This window comes from Prunus persica, chromosome G6 (genome assembly GCF_000346465.2).
Source record: "Prunus persica cultivar Lovell chromosome G6, Prunus_persica_NCBIv2, whole genome shotgun sequence".
Lineage (NCBI taxonomy): Eukaryota > Viridiplantae > Streptophyta > Magnoliopsida > Rosales > Rosaceae > Prunus > Prunus persica.
Genome location: NC_034014.1, coordinates 14,637,107 through 14,658,536, shown reverse-complemented (window position 1 = coordinate 14,658,536; position 21,430 = coordinate 14,637,107). Strand labels below are relative to the sequence as shown.

The 21,430-nt window shown below is 42.3% G+C and overlaps 2 protein-coding genes across 2 annotated transcripts; both read left to right on the top strand.

The window, feature by feature from the left end:
* Positions 7,549-9,682, top strand: LOC109949647. The gene is made up of 2 exons (XM_020565733.1): positions 7,549-7,688; positions 8,122-9,682. The coding sequence occupies exons 1-2, from the start codon at positions 7,549-7,551 to the stop codon at positions 9,680-9,682; spliced, it is 1,701 nt and encodes a 566-aa protein (XP_020421322.1).
* LOC109949646 lies at positions 9,928-10,506 on the top strand. The gene has a single exon (XM_020565732.1). The coding sequence runs from the start codon at positions 9,928-9,930 to the stop codon at positions 10,504-10,506; it is 579 nt and encodes a 192-aa protein (XP_020421321.1).

The window sequence follows — 21,430 nt, the reverse complement described above, 5'->3', positions numbered from 1 at the left end:
ATTTTGGATTTTATCACAAAATGTTCCCTGAGATTTTTGAAATTAATCTGCTTTGGTCCTTTATATATATATATATATATATATATATATATATTACATTATTGGTCCTTATATTACACCTCACACATATATTTGATCCCACCGTGAGATTTGGTTAAATTTTTTTGTTAAATTATTGACATGACACATATGTGGTGCACATATAGCCAATAATAACATGCCAAGTGGATTTGAATTTAAAAAAAAAAAGATTTATCTTTTGAAAAATTTCTCTCTTTTTAAAATTTAAAAAATATATATTTTAAATGTTAAATTATTTTTTAAAAGGTTTAGGATTTTTCAACCAAACTTAATGGATTTGACATGACATGTATGTGGAGCCTACATGTCCATTAATAACATGCTAGGTGGATTTGAATAAAAAAAATGTATGTGTTTGAAATTTTTCTCCCTTAAAAAAAAATATTTTAAATGTTAAACTATTTTTATAAAAAAAAACATTTCTTCATTTAGATCCACTTGACATTTTCTCATTGGCTATATGTGCACCACATATGTGTCATGTCAATAATTTAACAAAAAAATTTAACCAAATCTCACGGTGGGATCAAATATATGTGTGAGGTGTAATATAAGGACCAATAATGTAATATATATATATATATATATATATATATATATAAAGGACCAAAGCAGATAATTTCAAAAATCTCAGGGAACATTTGTGATAAAATCCAAAATATTTAAAACATTGTTTAATCCACGTCATCAATTTAACAAAAAATTTTGACGGAACATGACGACGGGACCAAATTAATGTGCGAGGTGTAACATAAGGGACCAATAATGTCAGAAAAAAAAATATAAAGGACCAAATGTGATAATTTGTCAAATCTTAGGGACCATTTGTAATTAAAAAAAACATATTTTTTTTATAAAGTAATTTGCGGGGCCGCTCCGTAATTTCCCCTCCTTGTTTCCCGCTCTGTGTTTTCCACCTTGAGCTACACGTCTCCGTGATTAGAAAACTTAATCTTCCTTCTGTTGAACATTGAGTAGTTTCTCACTGCTTTCCTAAAAACATAGACACTTGGAAATCTTAGAGCAAGCTTAAAGATTGGGTTATTCAAATATGTTTTAGGCCTAAAATCTTCAAACTTGGGCAGTTTCCTCTTCTTTTTTCTCATAGGCAATGCAACCTCATCACATGAGCTACTATCCAAGCTATTAACATCACTTACAGCCATATCTTCTAATTTCTCTCCTTCATCTGCAGCTGGATCAATATCTGGAGCATTGTGGTCAACATAGTTGTCAAATGCTCTATCATCCTTCTCCAACAAGCATTGTTCATCTTCACTTTGGTCAAAAGCACTATCATAAAATTCAAGGTCTTCACTGTCTTCACTATCATTTTCAGCCCTTTTGTCATTCTCTCCCTCTTCATATATAGTCTCATCCTCCATATATATACCATCTGGAACAGTACCTTCATCATCTTCCTCATCCACATTTATACCCTCAGGAAAAGTTCTTTCATGCCTATCATCAGCCACATTTGTACCCTCAGGAATAGTGTCTTCATCACCAGCTTCCTCCATATGTATAGGCTCAAGAACAGTACTGTTTGGGCCCAAATTCGGCACGCCCAAGTTCGAAAGACAGGCCCATGATAAAATTGCATGCCCAGCCCAAAGACTTGAGAAAAACAAAAATAGGATCCAGACAGATTGGGCTTCACACCAGAAATGTTGAAAATAAAGCCTCTGCCCAAAGAAAGCCCAAATGTGGAAACTTTCGAAATGGGCTTCAAAGATCAGCCCGTAATTTTTGTTAGGTTCAAACCCAAGGGATCAAAGACACACCCACGTGATTGCCTCAACTTTGAAAAAGTCAGCAATTCCAACTAAAGTTTAAAATGTGAGAGGGACGTCTCTGAAACACTGCCAATTGAAGATCAAAAACCCATCTGTGTTCGAGATTTTGCTCCAAACCAATACACCATCTCCCAAGGAATTCACGGATCACGCTTTCTAAATTATAGCAGGAAACAGGGAACCATTCAGGAAATACAAAAGAAAAAGAGCCAAACCGCCATAAATCAGCTCACACAGACGGTGGCGTTGGTTGAATTAGAAAGCTGCCACCCAGAAAACCAGGGAGGGGACTGCTTTAGGAGGTGACTGCTCAGAACCTATCTGCCTTGATTGATAAGAAACCCTTCTTACTTTACATTATAAGAGATCTTTTTGCCGCCCATTATTTAGGATTAAAAATTACCTCATTAGGAGGATCTCTTATAAAAAACGAAAGTAGGCAAAAAAAAAGGACACTCAATTCATCGATCAATCAAAAAAAAAAACAAGAAAACAATCAAAAGCTCACTTGGATCCCAAGAGAAAAACAGCTTTAGATCAGAATTCCAAAGTTCAGACTTAGAAAATAAGTCTTCTGAAAACGAGATCCCTCTCGTTACAAATCTGGTTCAGCAAAAGCCAAGACAAACATAGTTTGAGTTTTCACAAATATGAAAACCTCAACAAATTTTACAGCGTAGTTCCAGCTTGCTAAATCCTTGAGAATAGCCACTTCTGTCCCTTCAAACTGAAGAAGCTGCAGTTCTGCCCGCTCAAAAGTCTCCCAAGGCTTGAAGTAGATTGAAAGCTTTGCCAAAATTGAACTTTGGTATCGATTTACAGCTGAAGCCAAGCAGCTAAAGTTGTTGACAGCACAGTCCAGCACAGACATACCCAGTCCAGCCCGGATCAGAAGTTTCTACCCAGGCAGAAATGGGATTCCAGCCATCTTTTTGTCTTTCTAGAGTTGATTTCTCCCTTCTTAATTTTGTAAAAGGCAGTTCTGCCTGAAATAGTCTACCTTATTATTATCTATTCTGGCCAGAACAACCATTTGATACTGAGATAAATTATGAAAGTCCTCACCAGTCTGAGGCAAGAAAAGAACTTACTTGGGAGATATTCCTCACCCAAATTCACAATCATTTATTTTAAAAGTCAGTAACTTGAGGCGCAAGTTATCCACTCTAAAAATAGGTCTGCTAGAATTTACATTGCTAGCAGTGGCACGCTCACACACCAAAGAAAGCTGAATTGTCGACCAACAAGTGGTCTCCAAGCCAGTGGGGAACTTCGCCCTTCCACTTCAGGAGTAAACACAAAAACGGGTGAACAATTTGGCACGCCCAGTGGGACTTCTCAGTATACATACTCTGACAGAATCATTCACAGATACCGGAAGATCTAGTCAGAACCCACATCAGATATGGAGAAAAACAAGATGGTTCTCAGGGAAGGCCTCGAGTCAGAAGAAAGCGATGCTAGGCAATCTGCCCACGGCAGTACAGGAAGTAGACGTTCCAGGACTGGCTCCAAAAGGATGAATCAAATACAGGAGTGAGTACTCCGACAAGAAATCACAGTACAAAGGAGCCAGGACACTCTCAATAACATGACGGCCATGATGCAATGGCAGGTAAACAGACAGTTCCGGAAGGACCGAGAATCCGCCATGGCCAGAATCCCAAACCCGGATCCTGTAATCCAGCAGTTGGATCTCCCTTATGGCCTTCCGCCAGGACTAACATGGCCATACCAGGAAAATCCCCTAGTTGCACAGGTGACTGGAGTGCCAGACCACAGAGAAATTCAGGCTGGTCCGAGTGGAGGAGTCCTTCTTAATCAAGGACATGAAACCCCAGCCCAACCAGATAACCTGGCACTGGCTCACAACCAGCCAGAACCTCAGCCCATTCCACCTCATGTGGTCCCACAGGATCAACCTTTGGTGCTTCTGCCTGAACCACCAGCAGTATTGCCATATAGACCCAGAAGGATGGACCTTAATCCATTCCCTCCACCTGCAAGAGGGAGGAGAGGCAGAGGAGGGAATAACCTTTTTGCTAATCATGACAGGAATAGACCGGGGGCAAACTGGAGGAATCATCCAGAAGTCGAAGAGCAGGAAGAACACAGGGAGGAAGTTCCACCCAGACCACACAGAGCAGAGCCCAGGTTTGATTACGTTCAGCCAGAGCAGGGACAAAATCTTCCCCCCGTCAATGCTTTGAATGACATAGGAGCATTGCAAAGAATGATCAGAGAAATCATGGAGCCCGAGGCTAGAAGAGGGGAAAGGCCTACTTACAGAAAGCCATACCCAGCCTATATCGATCAAATACTGTTGTCTACAGGTTTCAAAGTACCAAACTTCACTCTGTTCAATGGAGAGGACCCCCATGCTTCCTCAGTTGAACATATAGGCAGGTTCTCCGTCCAATGCATAGCTATTGAGAACAACCCTCTACTGAAATTGAGGCTTTTCGGCAATTCCCTCTCTGGACAAGCTTTTACCTGGTACACCAGCCTGCCAGCTAACTCTGTTCAAACATGGGAACAGATGGAAAATGTCTTCCATGACTACTATTACAGAATTCAGCCAGAAGTCACCATCAGTGATCTAGCTGCCCTCAAGCAAAGTGAAGACGAACCGGCCCAAGATTTCATAACCAGGTTCAGAAAGCTCAAGATGAAGTGCCGAATTCCTATGGAAGAAAGACACTTCATCCAGATGGCCCAAGCTGCCCTGAAAATCTTTCTCAGGAAAAGGTTCGACGGGATGTTGTTTGGAGATCTGGCAGAACTGGCTGATAAGGCATCCAAATATGAGGAGTTACTTAGGGAAGAACAGCAAAGGAGGAACTCCTCCAAAGGTACATACTATAAAACCCCTTCTTCTTCAATCCACCTGATCGAGGTGGAATCACAAGAAGATGCAGAAGAATCAGAAGAGAAAGAGGTTTCAGTGGCAGAAATGGCAAAACTAAAACATCCCATTAGTTGCAAAGCCCTTACAAAGCCACCTAAAGAAGCCACCACCATTCACAGGAGGATTCGTTCCAAACAAGCCAACGCAAAACAAGGTTTACTCCTTTGATTTGACCAAGGTTGATGCCTTGTTCGACGAGATGCTACTGCAGAAGGCAATCGAAACACCTCATAGAATACCGAAGCCGGAAGAACTCAAGGGCAGACAGTACTGCAGGTGGCACAACTCTTGGAACCATTCTACCAATAGTTGTGTTGTTTTCAGGGACGTAATATAAGAAGGGATAACGGCAGGAAGGTTGTAACTGGCAGAAAAACCACCATCGATCACAACGGATCCTTTTCCTCAACCACAAGTCAACATGGTCAACTTAAATTGGCCAGAACAGAGGAAAACTGAGCCAGTGACAGATGCTGGTTGCAGCAGAGGCAGAAGAATCATAAGGGAAACCAGTCAAATACCAAGAGCGACCATCTCGGCTGGGGTGGTGCTCTGCAGTAGGTGCAAATGTGAAACAGAGCTAGAGGTGGTTCTAGACAGACAAAATCAGCCCACACCTAGTGTCTTTGACAGGATTGGAACCTCATCCCGAGATAAAACAAGGCAGAAGAGCTGTCTTAGGCCTGCACAATACAGCGAGAGGAGGATGGAACAACCCAGAAAGGAAATACCAGTCAAGGCACCCGGAAACGAAAAACCCTTGGCAACGATCATAGAGGGTAGATGGTATAACGTGGGAAAAAGCGGTAGACCGACTCTGGAGCTAACCAGAACTCAGAAAAGGAGAATCCAGAGGCAATACTGCACATATCTTAAGAACCAAAATGATACGCAGGTACCTTCACAACCCAATTCTGCCAGGAAAGGAAAAAATCCTGAAACACTTCCCCAGCCAGAACAGAGAGCTTGCTAGTCAAGGGAATTACTGAAGACAGAACTGCCAGCCAGCTCTCTTATCCATCTAGCCTCGTCATCCAGCAGTCGTCCCGACACCACGCAGGCACCAGAGAAATCCGAGTCTACCCCGTCACAAGGAGAAGACGACCACACTGAGGAACATGAAGAAGAGTAATTGGACTATGAACTTTCTGCAGATGATCAGAATGAGCCCCTCGGAGTAGCAGAGCAGGATGACTGGACGGAAGAATACAGGGAAGAATTAATGGAATTCGGTGAAGAATTGGACCCAGAAACAGAAGCTTTTGGCGCAGAATTAGAAGACCTCCTACAAGGTGATCTGGGAATTAATATGGTATTCATCCTACCAGGTAAATTCAGGGCTGCCGAGGGACAAGAAAGCACTCGGGAAGGAGATGTTTTCTCTCAGGAAAGCTTTGAATGTAGATTGGCAGAAGCAGAGGACCCACCAGAACCACAAGCAGACAACCCCAGGACAGGCGGAACAGCCAATAAACCAGCTTCATAGCAACTTTGTTTCTCCAAGCCAACCAGAGAAATGGCAAATCACCTCAGGCCTTTGTTTATAACGACAAATCTTGGGGGTATTCCTATTTCCAAGATCATGGTAGATGGAGGTGCAGCCATTAATCTATTACCCCACAGAATGCTGACCAAGTTGGGCAGAACAGAGAAGGATTTGATTCCAACACGATTGACCGTCACCAACTTCGCTGGGGGCATCACGAAAATACATGGCATCTTAGACGTGGATGTCATAGTCGGAAGCAAAGAGTTGAAAATAGCATTCTTTGTTATAGATACTACTTCCACCACCTACAATGCACTACTTGGCAGGGATTGGATTCACCAGAGCCTTTGTATTCCTTCCACCCTCCACCAGCAGTTAGCACTATAGAATGAAGAAGGCTGCATGGAGATCATAGAGGCCGATCCACGGCCATTCCTGCCCTCTGCCATGTGCTTTGAAGCAAGGTATTATCATGATGACCTGGGTCCTTTCACTTTCCTTGGAGTCAATCAGAACGGCCGCCCCCATGGTGTCACGGCCCAAAGACTCATCGAAGAAGGTTTAGCCAGTTCTCTAGAGGACTGGAATAGACCTTTTTGTGCTGAACTTCCAGAACTCTGATGTTTAGTCCCAATCAACTGGACAAGGATCGAGCTGCAACAATCCGATCCATCACAAAAAGATTGTTGATATACTGGGGCGAAAGGAGGCTTTTCATAAAGAATCCAGCCATCAATATGGCAGAATTCACTCATGAAAGCACAAAAGAACAAGAGGAGGAAATTTTACAGGAGGAAATATTAGATTTTGCACCGGCAGCACTGGATGACTCCCTGCTAGAAGTAGAGGATCCTCTACAGGAGATAAACTTAGGGACAGAAGAAGATCCAAGGCCTACTTTCATGAGCACACTGTTAAAGGAACCACTCAAGGTTGAACTCATGGCACTTTTGCAGGAGTTCAGAAATTGTTTTGCCTGGCATTACCACGAGATGCCAGGATTGGACAGGCAGTTAGTGGAGCACAAGCTGCCAATTAAAGATGGCTACCTTCCAGTCAAACAGGCCAGAAGAAGAATGTCTATGGACACAGAACTAAAGGTCAAAGAAGAGATAGAAAGGCTGCTCAAGGCAGGATTCATCAGGCCAGCCATCTATGCCGATTGGTTAGCAAATATTGTACCTGTTCTCAAAAGGAAAACAGGGGCAGTCAGAATCTGCGTGGATTACAGAAATCTGAATAAGGCATCTCCTAAAGACGAATATCCTATGCCAATGGCAGACATGCTAGTGGATGGAGCTGCTCATAACCAGATGCTATCTTTCATGGACGGCAATGCAGGTTATAACCAACCAGATTATAATGGCAGAACAGGATATCCACAAGACAGCCTTTATGTGTCCAGGACATATAGGTGCTTTCGAATATACTGTAATGCCCTTCGGTTTGAGGAATGCAGGGGCCACCTACCAAAGGGCAATGAATTCCATTTTTCATGATATGATAGGACATTCCTTGGAAGTGTATATAGATGACGTGGTGATCAAATCCCCTGAGGAAGAAAACCACGTACCAAGCCTGAGAAAGGCATTCCTAAGAATGAGGCAACACAAACTGAAAATGAACCCCAAAAAATGTGTTTTTGAAGTCCAAGCAGGAAATTTCTTAGGATTCTTGGTCCACCAGAGAGGTATAGAGGTTGACAAAAATAAAGCAAAGTCCATCATAGAAGCCCTACCACCTCGGAATAAGAAGGAACTTCAGAGCCTCCTAGGAAAAATCAATTTTCTAAGGAGATTCATATCCAATTCTGCGGGGAAAATCCAACCTTTTTCTTCCCTGTTAAGGCTAAGGCAGGAACAGACATTCAAATGGGAAGAACAGCACCAACAGGCTTTCCAGGAAATAAAACGTTACCTCTCAAATCCACCAGTTCTATCCCCGCCGAAAAGAGGCAGACCACTCAAGCTTTATGTGTCTGCATCAGAAAAATCCATTGGAAGTCTGTTAGTTCAAGATAACAAAGAAGGAAAGGAACAAGCAGTCTATTATCTAAGCAGAACATTGACAGAAGTGGAGAGAAGGTATTCCGCAATAGAAAGGCTCTGCCTGGCCTTGTATTTCACCGCTGTAAAACTCAGGCACTACATGCTGCCACACACTATCTACATCATTGCCAAGACAGACTTAATCAAATACATGCTAACAAGACCAATGCTAAGGGGCAGAATTCGGAAATGGACTTTGGCTTTGACAGAATTCACCTTCAGGTATGTCCCCCAGAAAGCTGTCAAAGGGCAAGCCGTGGCAGACTTCTTGGCAGATCACCCGGGAGAGGAGATTGAAAACATGGATTCTTTGGACATAGCAAATGCAGATCTGCTAACTAGAGCTCATGTTTGCCTTAACAATCCAATCTATTCGATTCATCTCCCACCTTGGAAATTATATTTTGATGGATCAAAGACAGATAAAGCTTCAGGAGCAGGGATTGTTCTGGAAGAACTATTAGGGGTCAGACGTTGCTATTCCTTCCAGTTAGATTTCCAGTGCACCAACAACAGGGCCAAGTATGAAGCTTTGATTATAGGGCTCGAGATGTTGGTAGAATTAGGAATCCAATCCGTGGAGATCTTGGGAGATTCCATGCTTGTCCTAAAACAGATTGCTGGAGAATACAAGTGTCTAAATCCTTCTCTGGCTGTATATCTAGTAGCAGCTAGAAATCTGCTGACAGAATTCAGAGAAGCTACTTGGGAGCACATCCCAAGGGAGGAAAACTTTGCAGCCAATGAACTGGCTCAGGTGGCATCAGGCGTACAAATGCCCGAAGACTGCGTCCAAAGGATCATTAAGATAGGAAGGAAAAGTCTACCATCTGTTTTGACTAGAGGAATGGAGATAGAAGTCAATTCTGCCTTGATCACTGAAGATGATTGGAGGGAGCCTATCATGACTTACTTACGATATCCCACTCTGCCCTCTAAGAAAAGAGTCAGGATCATGGCTACAAGCTACCTCATGTGGAATGAAGATTTGGTCCGAAAAAGTAAGGATGAGGTACTGTTAAGGTGCCTCGGGAAGACAGAATACATGAAAGTCATGGGAGAAACCCATGAGGGGATCTGTGGAGCTCACCAAGGGGGAAGAAAGATGTGCTGGTTAATCAGAAGGTATGGCTACTTCTGGCCAACCATGATGAAGGATTGCATCAACTATTCCAAAGGATGTGAGGCCTGTCAAAGGCACGGCCCAATCCAACAGGCCCCTTCGGTTCCCATGAATCCAGTAGTAAAACCATGGCCTTTCAGGGGATGGGCAATGGATCTCATTGGCAAAATCTATCTAGCCAGCAACCAGCAGCACTGTTTCATTATCGTTGCCACAGATTATTTCACAAATGGGTAGAAGCCAAGCCAGTAAAAACCACAACATCCCAAGAGATCATCACTTTTATAGAAGAACAGATCATACAAAGGTTTGGCATTCCAGAGTCAATCACAACCGATAGGGGTTCTTCTTTCATATCTAGGGATATGCTAGATATGGCAGAAACATTCAAGTTCAAACTGCTTCAATCTACTCCTTACTATGCTCAAGCTAATGGACAGGCAGAATCAAGCAACAAGGTGATTATCAATATCATCAGAAGAATGCTGGAGAAGAATCCAAAGCAGTGGCATGAGAAGTTATCAGAAACTTTGTGGGCATACAGAACTTCAAAGAGAGAAGCAACCGGCATGACCCCCTATGCTCTAACCTACGGCCATGATGCAATTCTTCCCATGGAGATAGCAGTCCAGTCTCTTAGAGTTGCTCACCAGCACGGTCTCACTGGCGAGGATTACTCTCAAGCCATGTTGCTGGAATTGGAAGAATTGGATGCAAGCAGAATTGACACTCTCAACAAACTCTTAGCAGGAAAACAGGCTGTGTCAAGGGCCTACAACAAAAGAGTCAGAAACAAGAGTTTTGAAGAGGGAAAGATAGTCTGGAAGGCAATTCTGCCCCTTGGAGCACACATAGCGGGACATGGAAAATGGTCACCTACATGGGAAGGCCCTTTTATAATTAACCAAATCCTCGGAATGGGGGCATACAGGTTGCAGGACCGAGATGGAGTTATTCATTTTGCCCCAATTAATGGTAAATGGTTAAAGAAGTTCTACCCAACCATGTGGGATTCGCAGGCTGTACAAACAGATCCCGGGATGGAAGAGGAACAAGATTGACCCTTTTTGTTTCTTGAAAAGAATCTTGTTTAGATCTATTTTTGCTTTAAAGTCATTTTGCTTTTACTTTCAAGACCGTGTCTGGTTATTGCATCAAGAATGAGTAGAAAGCAGTAAAATATTTTGAAAGATTATATAAGAATAGCCACCTTCGCGGCAAATTATTCAAACAATAAAAAGGAAGAAGAAACTAAAATCCTAGTTTCCTAAGAGTCTCTTGCAGGTTCGCCTTCTTGACAGAAAGCTCTTTCTAGAGCAGCACCCCTTGATGAATTGAAGCCTCTGCAATTTCCAGGGCTGGCCTGGAAGCCGCAACCATACTTTGCACAAGGAAAGTAGCCTTGGTCTTAGAACTCAGTCCAGCCCCAAGCCTGCTCTGCACCTCCCTGCATTCTGCCAGTTGTTTTTGGAGCTCTTCAATCTGCTTCTCCAGCTTGTCCGCAGTAGCCCTGGCTTCCTTGTATCCGGCCACCATCTGATCCAGTTCTGCTTTCTGCTTTGCAAAATCAGCCAGGTTGGCTTCATGAGTGGCCTTGCAGAATTCAGAAGTCTTGAAAGTGGGCCTGAGATCCTCATAGCGATCATGCAGATTGAGCACATCTCTGGCCAAGCTTAGGCCCATCTCAAGAATAGGCTTTGGAGCTATGTTCTGTCTGTGAAGCAGGTCCAGGTCCTTCACCAGCTGATTTAAGGCTTCATTGTCTTGATCAAACTCCAGCTCATTGGACTGCTATATTTTCAACCTCTCCATGGCCTCCTCCACTGCCCTAGATTTTGCCTTGCCTGGAGGAGAGCTGAGCTTCTCCAGTCTGTCCAATTGGGCATCCAGATCCATGGCTTCAAACTCTTCAAGTTCTGGATCAACAAAAGAAGCCGTGGCAGATGACCCTGGAAGGGAATGAATGGGCATCTGCAAGAAGAAAGCATAAGTTAGAGACCAGGCAGAAAATGAAAAATAAAGGCCCAAAAGATGTGAAGACTTACAGCAACAATGGGAGGCTTCAGGGGACTGGTCACCGCTGCCAAGACGCCAACGGCTGTAGGCACTTCTACCTGAAAAGGCGACAACAGTTTAAAAAAAAAAGGGGGAGAATTGCAGGAAAATCTGGACAGATAAGAAAGAAGGTTACCACAACCACAGGGGCAGTGGCGGTTGTCTCCACTCCAGCCTCCGGAACTACAACAGACAGTTCTGCCTGATCCACAGGCTCTGATGCAGACTGCTCCGCCTGATCCTCAGCCGCTGGAACGGCAGTAGAGTGCTCTGCCTCGACATCCTCAAATAAGGCCAGTTCTGAGCTAGTCAGCTCAGCCCTTGGACCCCCTTGTTGCTTCTGTGCCAAGGCAATGCTCTCTGCAATCACCTCAGCAGGGATATCCTCCTACAAAAGAGGGGTCAGAACAGAAGAAATGGGGGAAGAAGGAAATTGATGCAGATCACGGGAATAAAACTCACCTCTCCTTCCATCACTGCCGTTTTCTCCTGAGGCGTCTCTTCCAGCTCTTCCAGTTCTTTTTCCTGCTCCACCTCCTCAAAAGCCTCTCGCAGCTCTTCATCCGTCCCAGAGGAGGAGGGGAAGGACTCCCAGCTGCACAGAACAAAAAGCAATATTAGGGAAAAGAGGCAAGACATAATAAATTTAAAGGGAATGGTTGGAACATCACGAGCTTACCTGAAATACCAGGCCGCGTGGTATTGTCCGAAGGAGGAGCATGTCCTTTTCTTTTTCTTCTGCCAGAAAGAGCGGCCTCAGCAGGGGTTTGTTCTGCCTGGACCTCATCTCCTTCATCTGCAGAGGGGAGCTCCAAGTCCCCGGCAGCTATAACAGAAGAGACTGCACCAAGGCATTAGACATGAGAAACCAATCCAGCAGGAAAAGACAGAAGAGAATTAAAAAGAAAAAGACTTACCAATCACTTCTCCAGCATGACCGGACTGCCCACCTACGCTGGTCAAAGAAGGATCTGATACAGACAGAATAGACATTAGAAATCGATCATCAAGACAGAATGAATCCCAGATAGAATCAGAAATCTACCTTCTATGATTTGTGCGTTGATGTCTTTGATAGTCTGGATCATGTGCGTCTTGGCATCCCCATCCGCAAAGATGGCCCAGTTATCCCAACCATCAAAAAGCACCTTGAGGGCAGTAACAAAAGCAGGCAGACTTTGGAATCTGGTTTTCCACCATGCGTCAAAGTGGCAGAACTGCAGGAATTCAGCTCCCACGAGGGATAGAGGGCATCCGTGCTATTGTTGATTTTGTTCACTGCACATCGAGCATCCTTGTGCACCTCCAGATCATCTGCATCCCTCCAAGAAGAGGCCCGGTTACAACTCCGATATGATTTCAGCGGAATGAGTTGGGGACAACCAAGCTGCCTTGCGCAGAAGTTGGGATGGTAGACTTCTGCCCCCAGATGATAGTTTGGAGGTTTGCCCCCACCATGGGGTAGATCTCTGGGCGGAGTAATGCTCAGAAATTTCCTCCTGAAGTCTGTTCTGGCGGCTTCATCTTCTGGCTCCTTCTCAAACAACCGAAATCCGGTCTGGAACCAAGGATAGGTCCTTCTGATGACCACTTGCCACTGAGTTGCCGACCTTTTTGTACAATGCCTGAAGAGCATCAAATACTCCTCAATAGAATGCTTGGGCAGTTCTGCCGACATCAAAGGAAGAGCCAGGACTTGGTCTTCAGGCAGAACTATGTCTGGGAACCTTAGTTCTGGAAAATAAACCTGCAGCCAGATCTGGATCATCCAGAATGCGCCAGGGGCTGACAGGTTCAGTGGATTCTCCAGGGTAGCAGTGTGCAGATTCTTGAAAAGGTGAGCCAGAACTGTAGGTCCAAGCCCCACATCAGTATGGTTGTGAAGTGCTTCTACCAAGTGTCTGTACTCTAGCAGAACTGCAGAAGACCGATTGGGGAGAACGAACCGATTCAGCCAATACAGAAGGAACAACATGTGTTGCTGATCCTTGTCCTTCTCAGCACTGAATTTCTTCAGATAGTTGGAGAAAGAGCAGTTCTGGTTGATCACGGCTGGAGGGATAGTAAAAGGAGTGGCCACTTTCTCTTGATTCCTTCGCCTATGATAATCTCCAACGGCATCAACAGGCCTACCATGGGGCCTGAACCCAAAAATCTGGGCCATATCTAGCAAGGTTGGCGCCATTGGACCCACACGGAAATCAAATGTATTGCTGGCAGAATTCTAGAAGCATAAAGCAGCGGCAAGCAGATTCTCATCTCTGTTAATTGACTGCTTGGACAGAAAAATGGCGTCATAAATCCCAGCTCTCCTCTAGTGACCCCCATATCTCGGGAGGAGTCTATCAATCCAGTCTGCCCATTTGACCGGACTGTTCCTCACCTTGCTGGACGGGAAGGACCGACTCAAATTCTTGCTGACCCAAGAATAAGAAGCCAGGGCAGAAGAACTCTCAAAACACAAAGGAGCCTCGGCATCCTTTTTTAGCAATTCTGCCATCTCAGCTGGAACAGGACCAAACCAGTGAGGCCCTAACACCAGGGTGTTCTCGAACAAATGAAGGACATTCTCGTCCAGATTCTTTTGGGCAAAGGGATGAAGCTTGCTCCTGATTTCTATCGCGTGAGCATCAATCCCGCTCCCGGTGATATAGTCGGGAGGAACTGGAGCGGAAGAAGACTGAGCGCGGGACCTTGGGGAAGACATTTCTGATTCAGGGGAAGAAGCAGAAGAAAGGAAGGTCTGAAGAAAGCTATGGAAATCTCAGAGAAATGCTCGCAGGAACAAGAGTCGAAAGGTCTACGGTTTTTCTTTTCGAAAGCTATGAATTTGAATTTCTTTTAAAGAGGGGCTCGAAAACGTGAGAAGAAGAAGATGGGACGGCACCTGATGATTATTAGCTAGTAACTAGCTAATAACAAGCCGTTTTCCCATGAACTCTAGTTCGTAGCAGGCAAACGTGGCAGACGTGGGCGAAAACACGGAAGAAACTGGCGCGCGAATTAAATGGCAAAACATTAAGTCTGAAAACGTTCCAAAAACGATTCAGACTTAGGGGGCATTGTTTGGGCCCAAATTCGGCACGCCCAAGTCCGAAAGACAGGCCCATGATAAAATTGCCTGCCCAGCCCAAAGACTTGAGAAAAACAAAAATAGGATCCAGACAGATTGGGCTTCACACCAGAAATGTTGAAAATAAAGCCTCTGCCCAAAGAAAGCCCAAATGTGGAAACTTTCGAAATGGGCTTCGAAGATCAGCCCGTAATTTTTGTTAGGTTCAAACCCAAGGGATCAAAGACACACCCACGTGATTGCCTCAACTTTGAAAAAGTCAGCAATTCCAACTAAAGTTTAAAATGTGAGAAGGACGTCTCTGAAACACTGCCAATTGAAGATCAAAAACCCATCTGTGTTCGAGATTTTGCTCCAAACCAATACACCATCTCCCAAGGAATTCACGGATCACGCTTTCTAAATTAGAGCAGGAAACAGGGAACCATTCAGGAAATACAAAAGAAAAAGAGCCAAACCGCCATAAATCAGCTCACACAGACGGTGGCGTTGGTTGAATTAGAAAGTTGCCACCTAGGAAACCAGGGAGGGGACTGCTTTAGGAGGCGACTGCTCAGAACCTATCTGCCTTGATTGATAAGAAACCCTTCTTACTTTACATTATAAGAGATCTTTTTGCCGCCCATTATTTAGGATTAAAAATTACCTCATTAGGAGGATCTCTTATAAAAAACGAAAGTAGGTAAAAAAAAAGGACACTCAATTCATCGATCAATCAAAAAAAACAAACAAGAAAACAATCAAAAGCTCACTTGGATCCCAAGAGAAAAATAGCTTTAGATTAGAATTCCAAAGTTCAGACTTAGAAAATAAGTCTTCTGAAAACGAGATCCCTCTCGTTACAAATCTGGTTCAGTAAAAGCCAAGACAAACATAGTTTGAGTTTTCACAAATATGAAAACCTCAACAAATTTTACAGCGTAGTTCCAGCTTGCTAAATCCTTGAGAATAGCCACTTCTGTCCCTTCAAACTGAAGAAGCTGCAGTTCTGCCCGCTCAAAAGTCTCCCAAGGCTTGAAGTAGATTGAAAGCTCTGCCAAAATTGAACTTTGGTATCGATTTACAGCTGAAGCCAAGCAGCTAAAGTTGTTGACAGCACAGTCCAGCACAGACATACCCAGTCCAGCCCGGATAAGAAGTTTCTACCCAGGCAGAAATGGGATTCCAGCCATCTTTTTGTCTTTCTAGAGTTGATTTCTCCCTTCTTAATTTTGTAAAAGGCAGTTTTGCCTGAAACAGTCTACCTTATTATTATCTATTCTGGCCAGAACAACCATTTGATACTGAGATAAATTATGAAAGTCCCCACCAGTCTGAGGCAAGAAAAGAACTTACTTGGGAGATATTCCTCACCCAAATTCACAATCATTTGTTTTAGAAGTCAGTAACTTGAGGCGCAAGTTATCCACTCTAAAAATAGGTCTGCTAGAATTTACATTGCTAGCAGTGGCACGCTCACACACACCAATGAAAGCTGACTTGTCGACCAACAAGTGGTCTCCAAGCCAGTGGGGAACTTCGCCCTTCCACCTCAGGAGTAAACACAAGAACGGGTGAACAAGTACCTTCATTAGCCTCGTCCTCCTCATCAACAGCAATACCATCCTCCTCATCATCTTCATCCTCTTCATCCTCCTCATCCTCCTCATACATACCTTCATAACCAGATTGTTCAAATTCAGCAGTTATGTTTCTTGCAATAGGACCCCTCTCACTCCAAGCCACTGCAGATTCATCCACATTAAAAACAGTGGGGTGTTCCAAGTAAATTATAATCATCTTTGAAAGCTAGGAGGCACCAAATTATACCAATCAAGTAGCTAAGCGTCACTATCTATACACATTTTTTTAACATTTTGTATCCCTGTCACAACCACTTGGTCATGATGCCCAAGCTCTTTTGCGTAAGCATATATCTCAAACAAATTTATGTAGTCCAAAAGACATCAGTCCAAATAATCAACAGAACCCTCCACATAAAACCACCACTCATTGAGGTTTGGGGATTTTACCATTTTACCTCCATGGTGTACTTCAAAGGTGACTATTCCTTTGTCATCTGCACAAAGAACATAAAAACACACACTTCAACCACTGCCTAGTCATATGTATAGCAACACAACCACCAAACTACCAATCAACACTAAAACGACCCTTAAACAACTAGCAAACAAGAACTAATAAACAAGAAAACAACTAGTAAAGCACTAAAACGACCTTTAAACAACTAGTAAACAAGAAAACATAACAGCAACACATAGGGGACCACAACACCTTTGGACCCGACCCATCAAAGCAAGCAGATACTAAAGAAGTTAAACCTGGACCACACTTTATAAATCTATCGCTTTCGTCAATTTCATTTCAAAAGCAAAAGCAAAAGGCCACTTACCGTACTTGGGTTGAGTACCTCCTTTGTCTCTCGGCACCGTCATTGTCCAATCTGTCCAATATTTGGGCAATGCCTAGATTTTAATTCTTCTGATTTTACTCTTCTGCAATTGTCGGTTCTTCTTAAATGTTCGAATCTCTCTCTTCGATACAGTCCAAACCTTAATCTCCCCAAATTATATCGATTGAGAAGGGGTCTTTGGCTAGATTTTACGAACTCAGCCGCTTAGATTAGGATTTTCAATGCATGTGGGGTCCAATATGCCACATAGGCAGCTGACTAAGGTCAGCAATTGGCCCACGTGGGTGCTTTTACCATAATGCCTCTGCCACGTTAGCCTTTTTCACGGTCTTTTGGATGGCGTTAACGGTTTTGGGGGAGAGAGGGGGAAGTGGAAAACAAAACCACGGTCAATGGGGCAAAGTGAGCCATTTTAACTTTGGGGCGGGTTAAGTAAGATTTGACCGAAATTTCAAGGGGTGCTACAGTAAATAAGCGGTTTAAAAATGTATCTTCATGTGACTTTCATTGGAACTATTTGTCGAGTCAAAGGATGTAATTGCCTCAAAAAAAAGTTCATGGACCCAATTGTAACTGGGAGCAAAGTTCAAGGACGTCTACAGTTAAAAACCCTTAAAACAATTACCTCTGCAACTCAAAAGGAGGCTTTTACCCCTCATTTTGACAGACAAATTGACAAACTTGAATGGCAGGACCCAATTGGAACAACTTGTGAAGTTAAAGGATGTAATTGCCTCAGAAAAAAGTTTACAGACCCAATTGCAATGGGAAGCAAAGTTCAGGGACGTCTACTGTTAAAAACCCTATAAAATATATATAAAAAATTCGAAGTCTAGTTCGATCCAGCTTAGTGTCATACCAAACAAAGGACACGACTCAAAGTTCAAGCCAACCAATACTTAAAGCCCAATCCAAATCAGTCCAATCCGACCTACAAAACGAGTCCTTAAAGAAATGGATAAGGTCTTATGAGTCATTTTATAGTGAGAGCCTTATATATGGCCATTTTGGTCCCATCTCTTAACTGTAGATCATGCTAATTAATTTGATCCAACGGTTAAGAGATAAGGATTCATCTAAGGGCCATTGATAAGCCTATATTTTATATATATTTTATGCCTACTTTACTTATTTATTTGTTAATTTCCTTGGGTTAAATTGGTTGTTTAATTTGTTTTGTGAGATTTGTGAAGGAATTGTGAAATATGATAAATTGAGGTAAAAAGGGGCAGGAAGATGAAGATTGGAGATTAATCAAGTCAAGAAGCCAAGTCATTCCTTTTGTCGCAAGGAATGTTGTCAAATTTCTTAGTTCAAGATGGTTCAAGTCTTACCAAGACAAACAAATAGGGAATTTAGATCCATCACCCATATAAGGCTTAAGGAGAAATATCATCCCAATAGTTTTGAGGTTATAAAGCATGGAGCGCAGTTGAAGAGAGTGTTAAGGGCTAGTTTGGTATTGTTATGCATAAAAAAAAAATTATATATATATATATATATATTTTCCTGTTATACAAGAATAATCAGATGTAAAGTAGCTAGGCGTTTGATAAATTGTTTTTAGAAAAGTAACCTAAGTACTTTTACATTTTTTGAATATTGTTAGCCCAATTACAAAAAACAAACAAACACACGCACAATTTGCTATGTACTTTTTTTATTTTCTCGTATATCAAATCATCCTAAAATTCAATATCCAATAAACTTCAAATTTCAATAATCAATGTAGCAACAATTCAATTATCAATAACTCCAAAGGTCCATCAAACTTTAAATTCAACATCCATATCTAGTTATTATATCATTAGAGGACTATATGTAAAATAAAATTAAAATTAAAAAAAAAATAAAGGATTTTAGGTGTAATAGTCCCTGAACTTTTGCCCGTTTCGCATTTTGGTCCTTCAATTTTCAAAATGGTTGCGATGGTCCATAAACTCTAGTTTCGTTAGCAATAGAAGTCTTGTTGTCTGATGTGTTATTTTTTCGGTTAAATTCAAGGGTAAATGGGTCTTTTTATATTGATTTTAGAGTCCAACTTTCTAAACCCATCTTTCCTCATAAATCAATTCCAAACCCTACCCAAAACAACCTTAAATTGCGAATCCTTCCTCTTTTGGCATAACTTCTTCTCCATCCATTTTTCTTCTCTTCTGGACTCACCCACGGCAATTGAACTGTAAATTTTGTAAGATGGGTTTTTCTTTTCATGCTTGTATCTATCTTTTTTCAACGTGTTTACCCACCTAGACGATTCCAAAACAAATCACTCTGCGGAAGCTGGAATAGTATTGGAGGACCCCGTAGGTCATGTTCTTCATTCTCTTTTCAATTAGATTTTGAGTGCACCAACAACGGAGCTGAATATGAAGCTTTAATCATCGGATTGGAAATTTTACTGGAACTTAATGTCACAATAGTAGATATTTTGGGTGATTCTCAATTAGTTCTGAAATATATTGTAGGAGAATACAAATGCACTAATCCCCAGTTCGCTACTTATTTGGTAGCAACTCAAAATTTGTTACAAGAATTCATAGATGCCATATGGGGGTACATTCCTAGGGAAGAAAACTTTGCAGGTAATGAGATGGCATAGATCGCTTCTGGCATTCAATTTCAAGACAGTTGTTCAGAACAGTTGTTTCAGGTCAAGAAACGTAACCTACCCTCATTTCTGACCAGAAAAATGGATGTTGATATCCATCCAATAGATTTATCATAACCAAATTGGCGAACTCCTATTCTCCATTATCTCAAATATTCATAATTACATGTCGATCGTAAGACTAGAACACTTCCTCTCAACTATCTCCTTTGGAATGGTGAGCTAGTCCGACGCAATAAAGACGATCTTCTCTTAAAATATCTAGGCTTATTTGAGGCAATGAAGGTCATAGGTGAAACCCATGAAGATCTATGTGGAGCAAATCAAAGTGGTCGAAATTATTTTTGGCTTATCAGTAGTTATGGCTACTATTGGCCAATAATGACTTTCATTGCCTTGAAATCCAAGTAGATTTGAGTTTAGATCCTTTCAAAATTGTTGTGTGATCCTGAAGAGTCTGAGCATAGGGCAACTCTAAATCCAAACTTGATAGAGCTTTTATGGGACCGTCTTTTAATACCTTTCTTTCATAATCTGCTTGAGCATCCATAGGCCGCTCGTGTGGTCTGAAACAAAAAATTTGGGCCATATCTAACAGAGTTAGGGTCATTGAACCAACTCTGAAATCAAATGTATTGGTGGCATTGTCCCATAAGCATAGAGCTGCTTCCAGTAAGTTTTCATCCCTATGAGCATCCGATAAGGAAAGCATGATGCATCATATGTGCCATGCTTTTCCCAGATGGCTGCATATTGACCATGCATATCTCTGGCCCATGAAGACTAAGAAGTTGGACTCTTTTTCATGTCGGACATAGGAAACCCTCTATTCAGATTCTAAGTGTTCCAAGAATCGAAATTTAGGCATGTTTCACAGTTGTAGGAATGTAGAACAGTGCAGTCTTGCTCTATGAGTTTCTTCATGGTTGATGGATTGTAGTGAAAAATCTGGGACCCAAAGTGAACACTCCTTCATTTAAACGAGCCGGTGCAATGTCATATGTGTCTAGAATATTACCCAATTCCCCGCAAACTGCATTGGCATGCTTGACGACATCAGTTTCACAGGTAGGGTGGAGGGTTTTGGATTAGGAGGCCATTTTTGGGGAAATTAAGAAACTTTGGTTTGGCAAGCAAAAAAGGTTGAAGCTTGAAATTGACACAGTTCAGAGTTGGTCGGAAATAGAAGAATCTTTATCTGTTTAGGTTGTCTACTAGACGAATTTCGATTCGGAATGTATTGAAGAAGGAAACATTTTCGAATGGTTAAGTGGAAGGGGAAATGGCACGACTAGAGCAATTGAATAGGGAAGGCGCATGATTCTCACAGTAACGGTCAAATCCGTGTCAAACACGTGTGAATAATCCCAAACGTCTCTTTGTTATTTTCTTTGCCAAGCCCCCTTGGTATCGATTGCCAACTAACTCCTTCAAATGAAGTCCATTCTGGTGGCGCTCTATTTATCAGCTTTCACTTGTTTTCATTGGTTTATTTACCTTTATCGTCATTTCCATTGTATTAGATAAATTATGAAGTCCTTATTTGTCTTCAGGCATAGAAAAGAACCTTCATGCATTCAATTTACTATTTCAATCACAATTGTTTGATTTTAAGTCATTTACTTGGTGCACAAGTGACAAGACCTGCCACGGATTCCCGTGATGAGCCTTGTTCTAGTCCCACATCAGGTAGATGTCAGACTCATTTCACTAAAACACCATTTTCTCTTATAATTTAACCAAAAATATGCTTTGACTTCTACCAAGGATTTGGCAGAGTCTCTCCTATAATTGGAACATTTCTCAAATTACAAACATCTGCAATCAAGCACA